Source organism: Pristis pectinata, chromosome 20 (genome assembly GCF_009764475.1).
Source record: "Pristis pectinata isolate sPriPec2 chromosome 20, sPriPec2.1.pri, whole genome shotgun sequence".
NCBI classification, from domain to species: domain Eukaryota; kingdom Metazoa; phylum Chordata; class Chondrichthyes; order Rhinopristiformes; family Pristidae; genus Pristis; species Pristis pectinata.
In genome coordinates, this window is record NC_067424.1 from 33207446 (window position 1) to 33225779 (window position 18334).

The 18334-nt window shown below is 40.3% G+C and overlaps 1 protein-coding gene across 1 annotated transcript in view; it reads left to right on the forward strand.

The window, feature by feature from the left end:
* The first annotated feature begins 476 nt into the window (after positions 1-476).
* tmem9 (transmembrane protein 9) overlaps positions 477-18334 on the forward strand; it is an 88024-nt gene continuing 70166 nt past the window's right edge. Inside the window, exons 1-2 of the mRNA XM_052035013.1 lie at positions 477-634; positions 9800-9891. Coding sequence (XP_051890973.1) covers positions 566-634; positions 9800-9891 — 161 coding nt within the window. The 5' untranslated portion in view covers positions 477-565. The remainder of the gene's footprint in view (positions 635-9799; positions 9892-18334) is intronic.

Below are 18334 nucleotides of genomic sequence, written 5' to 3' on the forward strand. Positions count from 1 at the left end.
CCACTTGTTTAGCTGTTTGTAACATTATATTTTCTTAGGAACTGGTTTCTGAGACAGATTATCACTGTCACTCATTCACTGACTTGGACATGGAGCTTCAGCATCATCAAACACACCAGCAGGACCACAGCTGAATCAGCAATACTGTACTTTCTGTGGACGTGACTTTATCTATCCATGAAAAGATAATAATTTATCTTATTCCATTTGCAGCATGTATATCTGCATTTGCATATCTATTTTCAAACATTGGCCGATAAATCACATTGATTAACCAATCCTCTATCAAACTGACCTTCTAGTGCTATATTGTGGATAAAAGACCAAACAGGTGAATGCGGACTGTCTTCCCTGTGACTACAATAGGAGATAATGGCACCAATGCAGAACAATGGACAGCCCCGCGGACCAATCAGGAGGTGGATCTGAGAGCAGGTGGAGCGGAAGGCACCAATGAGGCTTTGCAGGGGCGGGACTAGACGGTCGGTGCTGCACTGTGGTGTCTGTCGAGGGGTCGGGTCTTGTCTGCTTTCCTTCTGCCTGTTTTTGTCTCAGGATTGAGCCCATGGCGGTCAGCAGCTCGTTAATGGTGCTGTATCTGCTGATTGTGTTGGCAGTGACTGAATCCTCCAAGGTAAGGCCGAGTGGGCAGGCGCATCTCTCGGATCAGGTCACCTATTGGTGCTGAGCCTGTTTATACACTGAGATCAGCAACACTGGGCAGGATTATTATGTAAGAAATCATTACATAACTCTGCTTTATTATGAATATAACGTGTTCGTGCGTGTGTTTGTGTACCTGTCTTTATTCAGGGAACTATTTAGCTTTCCTGCCCTCTGTTGACTCTTGAAAATGCAATTGTGCAGGTCATCTCCATATTTTATCCTTAACCCCACTAAATTCCTCATCTTTCCAAGGCCCTTTTAAAATTATCCACCTTCCGCCACCTTTTCATGTAGAATATTCCAGATCCTGACAATGTGTGAAAGAAATTCCTTTCTCCTCAGTGATATTTTTGTGACCTTTGCTTGTTGACCCTTTCCCCAAAGGGTAGAGATTTTCCTCTGTTAAATCTTATCGTTGTCCTTAAAATCTCTGATAGATCTTCTCTTAACCTGCTCTGCCCCAGGGCAAATAGCACTGGCTCTACTAGCCTGTTAACGTAACTGAAGGCCCTCATGTTGGGAAGATTCGAGAAATAAACCTCAGGACCATTTCTAAGGTCTTTGCATTTTTTCCTGCATTGTGGTATCCCACAATGTCCAGAATGCTACAGTTGTAACCTAAGCTGTGATTTGTAAAATTACAGCAAGGTTCCTCTGCTTTTAGAGCAACACACACAGAATACTGGAGGAACTCAGCAGGTCAGGCAGCATCTATGGAGGGAAATGAACAGTCGACATTTTGGGCCAATACCCTTCATCTGGACTGATCAAGGGTCTCAACCCAAAAGGTCGACTGTTCATTTCTCTCCATAGATGCTGCCTGACCTGTTAAGTTCCTTCAGCATTTTGTGTGCATTGCTCCAGATTTCCAGCATCTGCAGAATCTCTTGTGTCTTCTCTGCTTTTATATTCTAAGTGTTATCTAAATAACCTCTTGAGCTTCTTTCACCATCTTGCTGTGGCATTTTTAACGATTTGTGTATATGGGCATCCATCTTACATTTTAAAAATGGTGCCACTATTGCGTACTTTCTTTATATATTGACCCTCCAAAAGTGTGTTACTTCAATACCCTGGATTGAACTTGATCTTCCTGTGTGGTGATTGATAGTCAGCATGGACATGATGGGCCAAAGGGCATACTTCTGTGCTGTATGATTTTGACTTTGACTTACAGGCACTTGTTATTACCACCATGCCACCCGAGATCATCCTGTAGTGTAGTTATCTTTATCACCAGCAGGCACAGTAGTGTAGTGCTTAGTGTAATGTTTTACAGCGCCAGAGACCCGGGTTCAATTCTGGCCACTGTCTGTAAGGAGTTCGTACGTTCTCCCCATGTCTGCGTGGGTTTCCTCCAGGTGCTCCAGTTTCCTCCCACGTTCCAAAGATGTACTGATTAGGAAGTTGTGGGCGTGCTATGTTGGCGCTGGAAGTGTGGCGACACTTGCGGGCTGCCCCCAGATCATTCTACGCAAATGATGCATTTCGCTGTGTGTTTTGATGTACACGTGACTAATGAAGATATCTTACGACAAAGTTACAAATTTTGAATCATCATCAGACTCCATGCTATAAATGGCTGGCCCTGTGACCTCTAGCTTCCCCATCTGATGGCAGAGTGCTGGGCAGGGAACCTCTATGCATCTTCCCTCTCAAGCCATAAGATCATAGACAGCATGAAAATGGCCCTTCAGCTCACCTAGTCTGCACCAACCATCAAGCACCCATTATAATATCTGAAATTTCAACAAGATCCTCTCATTTCTCTCATTCCACTCGCTCTCCTCGTGTCACAGCCCATTCATCCCTACAACTTCATTGTAACCCTCTAAAGCAACTAAATCTTTCCAGGTATGGCTCATCAAAGACCTAGTTACAAGCAGCAAAATTTCCTTCAATCCATTTGAAGTGTAAAATTAAGGAAATAAAAACCAACTTATTATTTACATCATTACCATATTTGAATTTTTTAATTCTTCATAGAAGAACCCCAGCCCCTACAATACCAATGTTTGATGATTCTTGTATTTCAAAACATAAATGTCTTCTACTTTTGCCATCAAAACTGATAATTTTACATCAGACATAATTTTCCTTCCTTTCTGTTGGAAGTAAATAATTGATTGTTGGTATCTGAGGATAAGCATTGTGTTGATTAATACTTATTTCTCACAAAAGTCAGTGGAGATACTCAGACCAAGGGTCTCTGGCCTGAAACGTAAACTCCGTTTCTCTTTCTGTAGGTGCTGCCTGATCTGCCGTGCTTCCAGCATTTTTTTCGCTTTATTTCAGATTTAAAGTATCCTCAGATTTTTTTAAATTTTCACTTGGTGTGAATGCACTTATCCAATCATTACCTCATTGTTATTGTGGGACCTTGCTGTATTATAAATTATCTGCCATGCTTCCCTGTGTTATAGCAGTGATTTGCTTAAAAAAATACTCAATTGTCCAAGAAGTGGTGTAGCCTGATGTGAAAGGTGCTACTTATGTCCGATTTCTTAGCCACGCTTTCTCTGTCTGTCTGTCTGTGTCTCTCTCTAATCTGTACTTAATTCCAGGTTCTAAAATCTATAAGCCGATAAGCAGATGGACAAACACCAATCAAGAGGACAAATGGAGTACTTTATTTTCATTTTAATTTGATTTAATTTTTAAATAAAAAGAATCAGAATTTTGAAAGCAGCACAGCTTCTTTGAGGGTAACATAGGCAGTGAGGAAAGGAGTGCAAATAGTTGCAATTAGATCTCTTGTATCTCAGTTCCAACCAGGGAGAATAGATGGATGGTTAAGGATAGTCAATGATGGGAGAGAGGAGGAAAAGTGGTAGTGAAGAAGTGAGAAAGAACTCGGGTGGTCAGTGGGAGGGAGTGGATGGAAAGGGAGCCATGATGGTCGCATTTCCCCCACAGCCTCCCATCCAAATGAAGGTTATTATTTAGCTATTAATAGCAGCTGCAATCAGCAATCTGGAAAGGTAGAAAGACTGTGAGAAAGCAGAGGAAGGATGAAAGGGAGATGCTGCAAGAAGAGAAGCAGAAAAAAGAAAAGGAGAGATGGAAACTAAGAGATTGGGAACTCAACAAAATATCAGACACCCTATGAGAGAGCCCAAACATAGGTGAAGAATTTCTGCAAACTTTCTTCAATTCCAAAGAATCACTATGACTGTAGCTTCTTAATGAGGCAGAGTTCCTGTTTATCCAATGTTTACTAGTTAGGTTGTGTTGCTTTATGGGAGAGCATGTGTAACACATTAACCCAGAATTTACGTGTGTAATGATGGTGAACCATGTCAGAGTTCCCTGTTATTCTTAGACAATTCCTCAGGATGGAGGATGACTTGCTTCCACTGCAGTTCTGTGGGCTCTGATGAGGCCAATATGGGGACTTACTGATATTGCCACTGGTAAGATAGGAAGTTCTTGGCAGGGGCAAGGGGTGGGAGGGGGATAGGTAGCCTGGGAGGTGGTGCATTCCTTCCATTGCTGGGCTTCTATGTGTTAACAGAGCATGGACTCAAGTTTGTCAGTGCCACTGTTACTATCCTAAAAGTGACAGCAACTTCTGCTGGCAGCATGAGCACAGTTAAACGTGACGATTGAAGGTGTTGGTGTTGATGATACCCTTCCTCTTTCACAGCTTATGCTGATATAGCCTTCAGCAGAAGCGACCTACACGCAATCAAATGTGAGGTTCTACCTTTTTGCACACTATTCTACCTGTAAAAAAAACACACTGAAAATGTTAAGCCTTGTCAAATGAAGTATAATTGAGTTTTTAACAGTATGCTAGAATCATAGATTTGTTACAGAACAGCAGGAGGCCACTCAACCCATCAAGTTGGTGTTGACTTTTTCAGTAATGCAATCCCTTGAGTACCATTCATCATCCTTTCCCCATGGCCCTACCAATTATTCTCCAGGTATATATCTGGTTTCCTTTCTGAAGGTTCTGATCAATTCTGCTTCCACATTCCTTGTAGTCATTTGGATCCCAACCACCCATTGAGTGAGAATGTTTCTCTGGACTTATAGAAGTGAGATGATTCCATTTTTCTACCCAAGAAGATTCTATAACTGATCTCCCAAGGGCATTCATTTCGTGTAGTACTATGTTAGTATAATTACATGCCACCCCACCTCCTTTCTTCCTTTTTTTTAATTGAACCTTGTATTCAGAAATATTAAGTGTCTGGTTCTGCCCTTTTCGGAGCCATGTTTCTCAGGGAGCACAGTGGCTCAGCAAGTAAAACTGCTGACTCACAGCTTCAGCGACCCGGGTTCAATCCTGACCTCAGCTGTTGCCTGCATGGAGTTCTGTGATTGCATGGGTTTTATCTGGGTGCTCCAGTTTCCTCCCACATCCCTAAGGCGTGCAGGTTGGTAGGCCAATTGGCCATGGTAAATTGACCCTTGTGTGTAGGCGAGCGGTATAATCTGGGGGAAGTTGATGGAAATGTGGGGAAAATAAAATGGGATTGGTGTAAATTGGTGCTTGATTTAGTCAGTGTTGACTTGGTGGGCTGAAGGGCCTGTTCATGTGCTGTACAACAGTATGATTCTTAGTTACATCGTAATCTCATGTGGCTGTTCGTGTTTGCGGATTACCATTTTCTGCTTCTACATACATTCATTCTAAACCCATTTTGTTAGTCTGCTCCCACCTAATACAGTATTACTTCCTTTTGTATTCCTATTCATCACTTCCTTTGTGCACTTTATTCCATTTTTTTCTATCACAATATGTAATTTACATTATTATGGGGTGCAATAGAGTCGCAGTTATGTTCTGGACTGGTCGCCAGAGTTCTGAACCACAAGTCCAGAGACATGAGTTCAAATCACATCGTGGCATTTGGGGAACTTAAATTCAAGTAGTCAAATGGGGAGAGGATGGCGGAATGAAACTAGATGATTTGCTTTTACATGGAGCTGATATTGACTCTACAGGCCAAATAGCCTCCTTCCAAGTTGTACCATACTGTGATTCTGAGTACCCATCCTCTTGCCAATTCAGTTTAAATCCTCCCCAGCCATATTTGTAAACCTCTGCTCTAGGACATTGGTTCTAGTCTCATTCAGCAGCAAGTCATCCATCTTGCACAAGTCCCTCTTGCCCCTAAACTGGCCCCAGTGCCCCAGGGATCCAAATCCCTCCCTCCTACATAATGTTTGGCCACACATTAATCTGCCTGGTTTTCCTATTTCTAATCTCACTGGGATGTGGAGCCTTTTGAAGTCCTACCTTTTAACTTCTTCCCCAGTTCTGAAAAGTCTAACTGCAGGGTATGGTTTAACTACTGAAGAACAGCCTCTCTGACCCCTAAGGAATTAATTTTATAGGTGTGAATTGTCATTCCTTCAACACTTTAAAAACTGTATGATGATAGATTTTTGTAACTCAAAAATATTTCAGTTTCTACCTTAATCTTTACTTTCTACAGGTTAAATAAAAGTAATGCTTTTTTACTTCCCTGTTTGCTTTCTTGCGAATACTTGAATCTGTTTGACCGCTCACTCAACTTAATGACATTGTTATTGCTGGACACCACTGGAACCCATGTGGAAAATAACTGATTCCAAATCACAATGGAAAAATGTAAATGCACACCACAGAGCACATTGATCTTTGTGATCAAATGCTCATTCATGAGCCATGTCCCTTTGCTGCAAACCAATGAAGCAGGCATCAATATGTTCTGCATGGTAGAAAATTCTTTGCTGCTTCAAACAGATGGTCCTCTGAGTTAAGCACTGCTGAGAGAAGTTCAGTACCAGGCTGATAATCCCAAGAATTTGTGACGTTATCGGGTACAGTGCTCTAGTTAGATTCTTCATGGAACACTGTACCTGGCAAAGTCAAAGTTGAGTTTATTGTCATCTGCACAAGTACATGGATGCACATGAGCAATGAAAAACTTACTTGCAGCAGCATCGCAGGCACAGAGCATCATATGAGCAGCATTCACAAGAAAAACATAAATTAAATACGTTATACACAATCCTTACAAAAAACACAATTAGAATGAAAAAAAAGTACATTTTAGTACAAATATATCAGCCTGGTCTTGTGGTGAAACATCAGGCTGACACTAAAGCTAAAAAGTTTAAATTATAGACAGTCTGTATAGTCAAGATTTGTGTTCCTTGAAAGTAGATTAAGGGGTTCTCTAATTGAGGTGCTCAGTGTTTTAGGTAGTCTATGTATTTGTTAGTTTAGTAGTTATATTGTCAGACTAGTAATCTGGAGGCCTGGAATCTGGAATGATCTAGAGTCTTGAGTTCAAATCCCTTCATAGCACATGGGAATTAAATTTCAAGTCAAGTCGAGTCAATTGTCATATGCGTAAGTACGGTGAGGTACAGGTACAATAAAAAAAAACTTGCTTACAGGAGCATCACAGGCACATCGTTTCAGACAACACACAGAACATAAATTGTACATATAGAATTAAATAAATAAACTTGTAATGAAAGGGTTTTAGTAATATCACAATTGTCCTTCAGGAAAGAAAATCCGATGCCTTATGTGGTCTGGCCTATATGTGACTTCAGACCCAGAGGAATGTGGTTGACCTTTGCCCCATGAAATGGCCTAGCAACCCACTCAGTTGCTAAGGAGGCACCTCATCATTGCCTTCACCAGGCAAGAGGGATGGGCAATAAATTTTCACTTTACCAGTATTGCCCGCATCCAATGAATGAATAAAATAAAAGATAATCAAAAAGCTCTTCAAGTAGACAGATATAAATTACTTCCTCAGGTGAAAGGTCCAGGAGTCACAACATTAAAATTAAAATCAGGGCATTCAGACTTGATGTCAGAAAGCTGGTCGTCACGTAAAGCATAGCATAAATCTGAAACCATTTGCACAAAAAGCTGCTGAGATTAGGTCAATTCAGCACTCAAACTGATGGATTTGTTTTTGCCAGGATATAAAGCCTTATGGGGAAGATGGAGTTTTAAGTCAGCCATGAAAGAGCTGGACGTTTCACAGAAGTGGACCAAAGTGCTGAACATCACAATTTCCCATATTAATACCCAAGTGCAACATTTAACAGGAGCTGTCATGTGATTTACAATTTAATATTACTGAAGAATGAATGTACCAGGAAATCATAGAATCAAGGCATTTCACTACATAATGACAATATGTTATAGATCTAGAAATAAGAGCTCTGATGAATGATCAGCCTGAAACATGTACTCTTTCTCTTAGCACAGGTTCTGAGCATTTCCACCACTTCTTGTTGTAAGTTTACAGTATCTGCCGTGTTTTGGTTTTATTATAGATGTAAATCTAAGTGTTTTGTTCTTGGTCAGAATCCTAACTTCCTAGGGGAATGCAGAATGACTGGCATATCTGCACTGTGGACAACCTGTGCACATTTTGGAAGCTGGCTTGTGAGCTGCATGTGAAATTGTGGGATCAGTGTAGCAGCAATGGATGGAATGTTGAGGTGGTGGGGGGAAGATCCATGAACTGGCATTGGGGCTAAAATGTATGCATTGGTAATACTCTAGTGCTGAAGATCAACCTTTACTGCAAAGATTTAAAACCAAAATAACACTTTAATAAAAGGAACTACTGTTAATTAAGCTAAATTGGGTGGTTCCCATTTATGTAATAAAGACTGAAAATGCTTGGCACATTATTTAAGTAATACTGTGCTGCAGTGATCATGGTCTTTAGTTACATGGATTAATTTTTTGAGTCAATACTAATAACCTTTTTTCCATAGATTTTCCAGTTTCTGGAGTCTGTTTTGTTTGAATGCTCAAATTGGAGTTGAAAGATGATTGTTTGTTGTCTGTTTTGGAATTATCCCAGGCTTCCTCCTGAGATCCCCATCATAGAAGTCAGTTTTCAGCCAATTCAAGTAACACTGTGTGATATCAAGAAATGGCTGAGAGCACTGACTACAGAAAAGGTGATGGGACCAGACATCATCCAGACTGTATTGGTTATTAGTATTGACTCAAAAAATTAATCCATGTAACTAGAGACCGTGATCACTGCAGCACAGTATTACACTGCAGCTTGGCTGTCTGAGTACATTTGCAACACTGGCATCTATCTGACAATGTGGAAAATTGCCCATGTATGTTCTGTTCTCGAAGATCAGGACAAGCCAATCCGGCAAATTAAAACCCAGTCAGTCCACTCTCAGTCATCAGCAAATTGATGGAAGGTGTCAGCAAGGTGCCATCAAGTAGCACTTACTCTCCAATAATCTACTCAGAGGTGCCCAGTTAAGGTCGCCAAGACCAGGGAAGGGGCTCCGGACATCAGCCTTCCCTCCTTGGACTCTTTAACTCTCGTTGTCTTGGTAAAGCAGCCAGCATAATCAAAGACCCCACCCACCCGGGACATTCTCTCTTCTCTCCTCTTCCATCGGGTAGAAGATACAGGAGCCTCAGGGCACGTACCACCAGACTTAAGGACAGCTTCTACCCCACTGTGATAAGACTATCGAACGGTTCCCTTATACAATGAGATGGACTATGACCTCACGACCTACCTTGTTGTGACCTTGCACCTTATTGCAGTGCACTTTCTCTGTCGCTGTGACCCTTTACTCTGTACTGTTACTGTTTTTAACCTGTACTATGTCAATGCACTCTGTACTAACTCACTGTAACTGCACTGTGTAATGAATTGACCTGTACGATCGGTTTGTAAGACAAGCTTTTCACTGTACCTCAGTACAAGTCACAATAATAAACCAATACCAAAATTCTGCATCTATAATGAGAGTTACTCATCAGTTTGTTCTTGAATGTAGTTGCTGTCCATTCCATAAATTCAAGCCTCTTGTTGATATGAACTGAGTAGACTCACTTTCCCCCATCAGGTGATGTGACCAAGGGTATGAATTAGCAGCGTACAATATCCTCTTTTAATTTTTGTAAATCTTCTGCAAGCTTTGGTTTTGGTCTTCATATTTGTATTTCTGCATCATTATATTGTGTGTGGTTACCTGCTTCGGGGGCTATTACTGTGCATGTGATGCTCTTTATTATTATGTCCTACTCTAGAGCATTAAGTACAAGGAACGGCGAATGTATGCTAGTAGCATTTTAGTGGTTTTGGGAGATGCTTATGATTTCAATCTGTTTCTTTAGAGTTCTGAAGATGTGCGGTGCAAGTGCATCTGTCCTCCATACAGGAACCTGACTGGCCACATCTACAACAAGAATATCTCCCAGAAAGATTGGTAAGACCAGTCCTAACATCTCAGCAATATTGTATGCTTAACATGAACAGGCTTCTAAATAGTGCAATTTCAAAATTTTTAATGCTTTTAGGACTAAAAGCAGTTTGATTAAGTAAAATTATGTTCAAAGACTTTTACTATTTTTTGTGGTACTTTCAACAATTAAATCCACTTTTCCATTAAATCGGAGACTTTAGATCTAAACTGTTTACATAGAAGCCCCAGTGATGCCAATATGTTGGTGCTTAATGAAACTCCTGAGGTTTTGTTAAATACAGTCAGAAAACTGGGTCAGCAATTGCTGGTGTGTCTCTTAGGTGACATTGTACAGATAAATAAAAGAAAAAAATACGAGTAAGAAAGAACAAAAGAAAGTGGACTGGCAAACAGAATCTGGCAAATTTCAAGGTACTTATGGAAAGAGATAAGGATGGATCAGAAATTAAGGTCCTGAATCAAGGGAAGGGCAAATTCAATATCATAAGGCAGGATGTTGCAAAAGTAAACTAGGAGCAGCTACTTGCAAGTAAGTCTACGTCTGACAAGTGGGACTCATTCAAAAGTGAAGGAGGGAGAGTTCAGGGCCAAAGTGTGCCCATAAAGGTGAGGGATAAGGACAACAAGTCCGAGGAATCCAGATGTCAAGGGATATTGATGAATGTATAAAGGAAAAAGGAGGCATATGGCAGCTATAAAGAGGAGAGGCCTGATGGGAGTCTAGAAAGTATAAGGGGGGGGGGGGGGTACTTAAAAAAAAAGCAATTAAAAAGGCAAAGAGGAGGCACAAAATAGTGGACAAGATTAAGGAAAACCCCAAAGCATATTGTTGATATGTTGAGGGAAGAGACTAACCAGAGAAAGAGTAGGGCCCATAAAGAATCAAAGGGACAATTTGTGCTTGGGCCAAGTGATGTAGGTATGATCTTAAGTAAACACTTCTCATCTATATTCACTAAGAAGCAGGACATTATAACTGGAGAAAACAAGGGAGAGAGAGCATGGCAGTGACATTTTAGAAATTGCTATCATTAAGAAGGAGGATGTATTACATGTCTTAGTGGGCATAAAGGTGGATGCATCTGCATGGCCTGATGAAATGTGTCCTAAGGAGAGAAGGGAGGAAATTGCTGGGTCTTTGAAAGGGATTTTTAAATCTTTACTGCACCCAGGTAAGGTGCCAGATAACTGGAGGATAGCAAATGTGGTACTTTATTCATGTAAGGTAGAAGAATAAGCCAGGTAATTACAGGTCAGTGAGTTTAACATCAGTGGTAGGAAAGAAATTTTTTAAAAATTGTGAGGGAAAGGATTAAAACTACACTTAGAAAGACAGGGATTGATCAAAGATAGCATGGGTTTATTAGGGAGAGATCCTGTCTGACCAATTGATTGAAATTTTTTAAGAGTTAACAAAATGTATTGATGAGGATAGTGCAGTTGATGTCATCTATATGGACTTAGATAAGCTCTTTGATCTGGTCTCAGATTGGATCCAGGGCAATTTGGCAAATTGAATCCAAAATTGGCTTGGTAATGGGAGGCCAAGGGTGATGGGAGAGTTGTTTTTATGGTTGGAAGCCTGTGACCAGTAGTGTACCGTAAGGTTTGGTGTCCAGTTCCCTACTATTTTATGTATACAGTATATTGATGATGTGAGGTATGATCAGCAACTTTGAAGATGAGACAAAAATTGGCAGTCTTGTTGATGGTGAGGGGGTTGTCTTTGGTTACAGGAGGAAGTTGATCAGTTGGTAACATGGGCAGAGCAATGGCAGATGAAATTTAATCCTGATAAATGTGAAGTGATACATTTTGGAAAGACCAGGACAAACACAGAAGATGGTAGTGAGCTCCCTCCTTGAACTGCTACAGTGCTTGATACCACTGTCAACAGCCCCTTTTCACCCTGATGACTAATAGCCTGATTGGAGATTGGTGGGTTGGGAGTGGTAATGTAGGGGTTGTTATGCTCACTGTGGGTTGGGATTCATGGTGATGAAGGTGAAGTTCTAGTCAGGCATTGATGTACATAGAGCTGAGAAATCCCAAAACCAACCAATCAGATCAAAGCTCTGCAGTCCTGCCACCATTGGTGTTTCCCCTCAGTCAAGTCCTGAAGTCTTATCAGCTGACCTTCAGCCAACTAGATTCAATCCTTATATGAAGAATGGCTGAGCACACTAGACAAAAGCTATGGGCCACAGCATGATCCGGCTTCTGTTCTGTTTTAGCCATGCTTCCAGTCAAAACGTTCCAGTACAGGTCCACCCAAGCAAAACTGCAAATCTGAAATAAAAAAGAAAATACTGAAAATACTCAGCAGGTCAGGCAGCATCTGTGAAAGAGACAGAGTTAATGTTTCAGATTCAAGTTACTTTGTCATGTCTGATGAAGGGTCTTAGACATGAAACATTAACTGCTTTATTTTGCACAGATGCTGCCTGATCTGCTGTTTTTGTTTCAAAGAAAAGTAGAAAATTAGAGAAAGAATAGCTCTTACCTCTAATAATTTATCTCCAGAAGTGCAGTTGGGGTTCTGCTCTGATCCCTCAGCTTCCAATCTTATGACAGTCCCAGTCCAAGCATGGACAAAGGACTGAATTTCAGGTGTGAGTTGTGAGTCAGTGCTCTTGTCGACAAGGCGTCCTTGACTGGATGTGGCGTCAAGGAGTCCTAGTAAAATTGAAATCAAAGAGAATCAGGAACAATACACCCCACGATGGAGTTATGCTTAACACAAAGGAGAGTTGTTGTTGGAACCCAGTGATCTCAATCCCCAGACACTCCTCAAATTAGTTACCTAGGCCCAACCATCTTCAAGTGCTTTGTCAAAGATCTTTCCTCCATAATGTTAAAACTCGGGATGTTTTCTAATAATCGAACAGTCCTCTGATAATGAAGCAGTCTGTGCCTACATAGAACAATATTCAGCCTTGGAAAAAGATGAAGCAGCCTGAGAAATGGCAATTTACATTCATGCCACCCAATGCCAGATAATGACCATCTGCAATTTGAGTGTCCAGCCACTTCATTCCAGTCTCCATTTGCTTCACTATACTCATACTCTCCAGCACTGACATCCTGGTGATTACCATTGACAAGAAACTTAACTGGACTAACTACATAAATACTATGGACTAATTGAATAAAGAGCAGATCAGAGTTTGGGTATCCTGGGGTGACTGACTCACTTTCTGACTTCCCAAAGTACTTCCATCATCTGCAAGACACATTAGGACTTGCTAAATTGGCTGAGAAGAACCTTTCTCAGCCATATGAATGTCAAGGTATAATCCAGTCATAATGATTCATTTTTATTCATCCAAACATGAAGGGACATCTGCACTTGGTCCGCAGTACAATGGCCATGTGAGTGTATGAAGTCAGCCACAGAAGTGAGAAGGACTCGAATGCCCTGCGAAACTCTTTGCAGAAATGGTTCAGCTTGATTCTGGCAAAATCATTGGATGTCTTCAACTTGAATCTTCTGTTTTAAGATCATTCCTTTAAAACTAAACTGACTTTCCATGTGCTTTTTGGTTTAATTGATTAAAACATTAACAAGGTTTTAAAAAAAAATCTGTCCTCATTATGCACAGAAATGGGAGCTTGACATCCTTCTTACTTTCTCATGCAAACCCACTGTTTTTTTTTGTTATGGGATCTTACAGTGACTAAAAAGTGCTAGCTCTTTTGAACATGACTTATTTTTTGGCATTGAGCATTTCTCCTGTTGCTTCAGGTATTGGTGCTTTAATGTGGATAAAGATAAAGCACACTTTGGTCTATTACCCCAGGACATGGCAGTTCACTTAAGCTGGGAACCTTTCAGATATTTTTAAGTACTGTACACAAAAGTGGAAATAGTATCTATTATATATTAAAATCACTGAGTATGCCACCAAATGTTATACAGTTGGCACACTGATGTGGTTTTATAAAACAATATATTGCAATTTCAACTGTAGGCAGCAAAAGAGTCTCACCACTGGGGGGCTCTTCAGTTACTTTTATCAAAAAGCCAAATGTGTGTTTAATAACAGTTTTGTGAACTGCAGTGATTTTACTTATGGATTAGGTGTTTTTTTTCCCCCAAGCAAGAACTTGAGTCCTTCTCCCATCTTCCCTTTTGTCTCCTGTTTCCCATTCAACTCCCTTTCCTATTGCAGCATTACCTTCTCCCATCTCATTGTATCCTCCATAACTCACTGCTTTACCAATCCCCTTCTTCATTTCCTCCACCATACCCCCATACCATCTGCTCCTCTCCAATCTGGTTGTTTCTTCCCCTGGAACACTTGATTTTGATTCTATGTACAGCCTCATGGAAGTTTGACTATTGACGTGTTATGGACTGGTTTAAAATCAACTAGTGGTGCAGTGAAGCTCCAATAAGATAGTATCCCATTGTTTGGAAATCTCGATGGTCCGGCAACTGGCTCACTACTTGATTTCCTGTGCTTTCTTTAAATTCACCAGAGCTTCGTTTCCCAGCTCCTTTTGAACTCAACAAGGCTTTTCCCGTACTTGCTTTAAACTCGCCAGGACCCTGTTTCCCTCGCTCACGTTGAACTCACCGGGTCCCTGTTTTCCACATTCCTTTAAGCTCAATGGGTCCCTGTTTCCTGTGCTCTTTCTAAACTCACCAGTGCCCTGTTTCTCATGCTCCCTTTAAACTCACTTGGAGCCCTGTTTCCCACACTCCCTTTAGCTTATTGGAAAATTTATTGTACTGGTGGATACCATCATTTAAAAAAAAGTGAATTCAAAGATATTAATAGCCTTTCAATAGTCCAGAAATTCTGCCAGATCAGCATTGCCAAATTCCCGAGAATGCTGCATTATCGGAGTTTATGGCACCATTATGTTAGCTATAGCTTTGTATATAGGCAGTTTAAAAACTAATTATGATGAGAAGGTGGTGAGATGTTATGGATAAATTTGTTCATTAATACTCTTACAATCTGGGAAATTGGATGTGTCAATCTGCACTAGGCCAGTGGATGGTGCGTAATGTTCGTACACAATTAACTGTTTCTCTGTGCACTGATGTTAATCACCTCAAGCGAAGATTTGTAAATTAAGCATAACAACGCCAGGATAAACTGATGAAGAAAAATAGCAATGTAACTATAAGTTAAACACGAATGCAGACAAAGGCTGACAGAAAAGGAAAAATCACATCAAGAGCAATTGAGTGAAAGTCTGATGTACAATAAAATCTCTAGAAATATGTTTCATAATACCATTAGTGTTCTCCGCATTGTGTCTCTCAAGATACTGTGAATGTAGAGTGTTGGTGCAGCTAACAATTAGTGTACTTTCATCACTCCTATAAGGGAAAAATGTGGGGGGGGATGGGATTAACGGGAATACTCTGATAGATGGCATAGTCCAGATGGGCCGAATGACTTCTTTCTATATTGTGAGAAAATATGAGTGAAGTTGCAATGCACAAACTTTCTTGTATTACTGTATCCAACCTGCCAGACGTGCTCTAGGTCATTAGATACTCTCAGCAAAGTACAAGCAAATTGTGATTGTCTCGTGATGCTTTGGTGCAAATGATGTTCTAAGCTATAAGTTATGTACAGATCCTAATAGTCATCATTAAACCCCCTCTGATATATCAGTATGACTGATGCTAGTTATTTAGATCATAATTCCCAGTCTGAGCTGTCCCTCTTTGCAATTTATCGGTTGGAACTGCTAATCGCCTTTTCTGAGGTGTATGTAGTAGTACCGGCAATAGGCATATTTCAGAAAAGAGATACGGTTAATGCCTGTACTACCCTCTACCCAAAAGTAGCACTGAGCCACAAATCTGATTTGAGCTGAGTTTGACAGTTCCCATAGCAGCAGTTCATATACTAATATTGCCCTCAGCATCTCTGACCCAAAGGAAGGGATTGACCTCCACAGTCAAGTATAGTTGCCCTGCCATTAGGCATCAAATCTTTGAAAGTGTTGCCCAATACAGGTTAAGATGAAATAACGTGTTCATGTGGTGCACTTTGGGTTGAAAGGCCTGTTTCTTACCTGTAAATTCTATGTTATTAAAAGGTGCCAGGACAGGGTTGCAGGACTTTAGGGAAAGAGCAGGGACATGGAATTTCGAATAGCTCTTTCAGAAGACTGACACTTGAACAATAGATTATGGGTACATGGGGGGAGAAAATAATAGAATGTTAGTCAAAAGGGTGAGAGTAGGGAGAGGTTTACGTGAAGCATAGAGACAGGTTGGGCTGAATGGCCAGTTTCTGTGCTGTAAATTCTATTTGATTGTGCAGTTTAGTTCTGTCCTCAAGGGCTTTGAAGCTAATCTTACTATTTATGTAATTCTCATTTGAATGATGCTGTTGAATCTGCTTCCACACCCCCTTCAGATAATGCATTCCATATCGCAGCTCTATCTCTATCTTCCAAGCAGAATTTGAAAGACTGTCCTCTCACACCTGGGGACATAATGTAGCAAAGGTCACTTCACTGCTTAATACCAGTTCTGAAGATACCAACAGATATGTTAGCTTTCAGCCCAGTGTCACTTCTGAGTTGACCTTGTTACAGTCGTAGTAGCATATTCTAGACATAAAACAGCACCATCAATTAAACAAATTAATGTTATCAACAAAACAGAAGCTGCCATTGAAACAGAACTATACTCAACCTCATTAAAAGGGATTGCTTGATTTGAGGAATCTGGAAATGATCAAAATTAATTATTGGGTTTCATATTGTAGAGAAGCGTTCTCTGCAGTAAACTTCATAATGTAGATTATAAAACATATTCCTGTTTTAATAAAATGTCTAAAAGTATAATTCATAGTGAGGACATTTTTATTCCCACATGTTTTAATGAGCAAGAACATTTAAGAGTATTGAAGGAATTTCAGGTGTCAATGTTGCCTGTCAAGTTGAAGTACAGATTTTTGGGGAGTGTGCCTTTACGTGTAAGTACATTGTCGAAATGGGGACTTAGAAAATGGGATGAGACCGATTTTCATCTCGTGTTCCAAAAGCAACCTGATATCTGTCAATCCAGGTGGAGGCTCCTCCATAACTTACAGACTAAACTAAATAAGTTCTTCTCCAGAGCTGGATTCATTGATGTCAAACTCTACAAGGTTAGATTTAAAAGCTACTCAATGTATGAATGTTAGACTGATTAACCCATATGGTTTATCCTGATTAACAGTGTTTCTTAAAAAAAAACTAGTTGACAGGCAGAAGTTTGAGTTAAAGTTGTACTAGGCTTGTAAAAAAGGCAGTACATGATGTTGCTTTGAGGTACTTGTGTTGTGCATGGTGTAAAAGGAAATGTTTCATCGATTTAATGTAAAGGCATGGGCAGATATCAGCCTTGCTAAGTATGTACATTCATTGCATCAGAAACTCTAATGTAGACTTGCACTCTTTGCAAATTATTTCCTCTCCCTCCGCTGACTCATCCACTGTAATCTGTAATATGTCAGTATCTGTGATTTTTCTAAATTTCTGGTATTCATTTTTTTCTTCCTCAAGCTTTGAGGGGTTACAGAGACTTTGATGCATCTGACTGAAGGTTGTCTTTGTCATTTCCTTGTCTCAGCTATTGTTTGTAATTTTACAGACATACATCAGTGGTTTTTATGCTGTAGTCTTGAAAACTACTTGGCATTAACAAAAGTAGTTGGGTTGCAGAAATTGTGTAAATATAAACAATCAGATGCCATGGGCCTGCTTTTTCTCTTTGTTAAAGTAATTCTGTAAAAATAAGATGTAATTCAGAACGGTTCACAGAATGTTTTATTTTCACAAGAAAAGTCAGTTTTGTGAGCAAGTAAAATCTTCAGTGAACTGAAACCTCTACATTTTATACATTCCATGTGTGACATACTTCATTACAGAGTATATCACAATGGACATAATATGCTTAACATATTTTCCTCTCTCCTTGAACTGTTAATAATAGACCACTGCATCCAGGTCTAAATCAATCTGTTAAGTTAATTTGTTGCACCACAGTTTAGCAAGATCATTAAAATAAAATAAACCAAACACTAGAGTTTATTTCAAGACAAATAGAACTGAGGACTAGGAATGGTATGGTATCCAAGTCCATAACTCCCTGAAAGTGGCTGCAGACATTGAAGGGGGGAGGGGGGGGAGAGGTGGGTGAAGTGGGTGAAGAAGGCATATGGCATGCTTGCCTTTATAAATCGAGGCATTGAGTTCAAGAGTCAGGAAGTTATGTTGAGTTCCTCCAGCATTTTGTGTGTTGCTCCATATTTCCAGCATCTGCAGTCTTTCTTGTGTCTTTATTAAGCTCTGGTTAGGCTGCATCTGGAGTATTGGTTGCCCCATTATAGGGAGGATGTGGAGGCTTTGGAGAGCATGCAGAAGAGGTTTACCAGGATACTGCCTGGATTAGAGGGCAGGTGCTATAAGGAGAGGTTGGACAAAC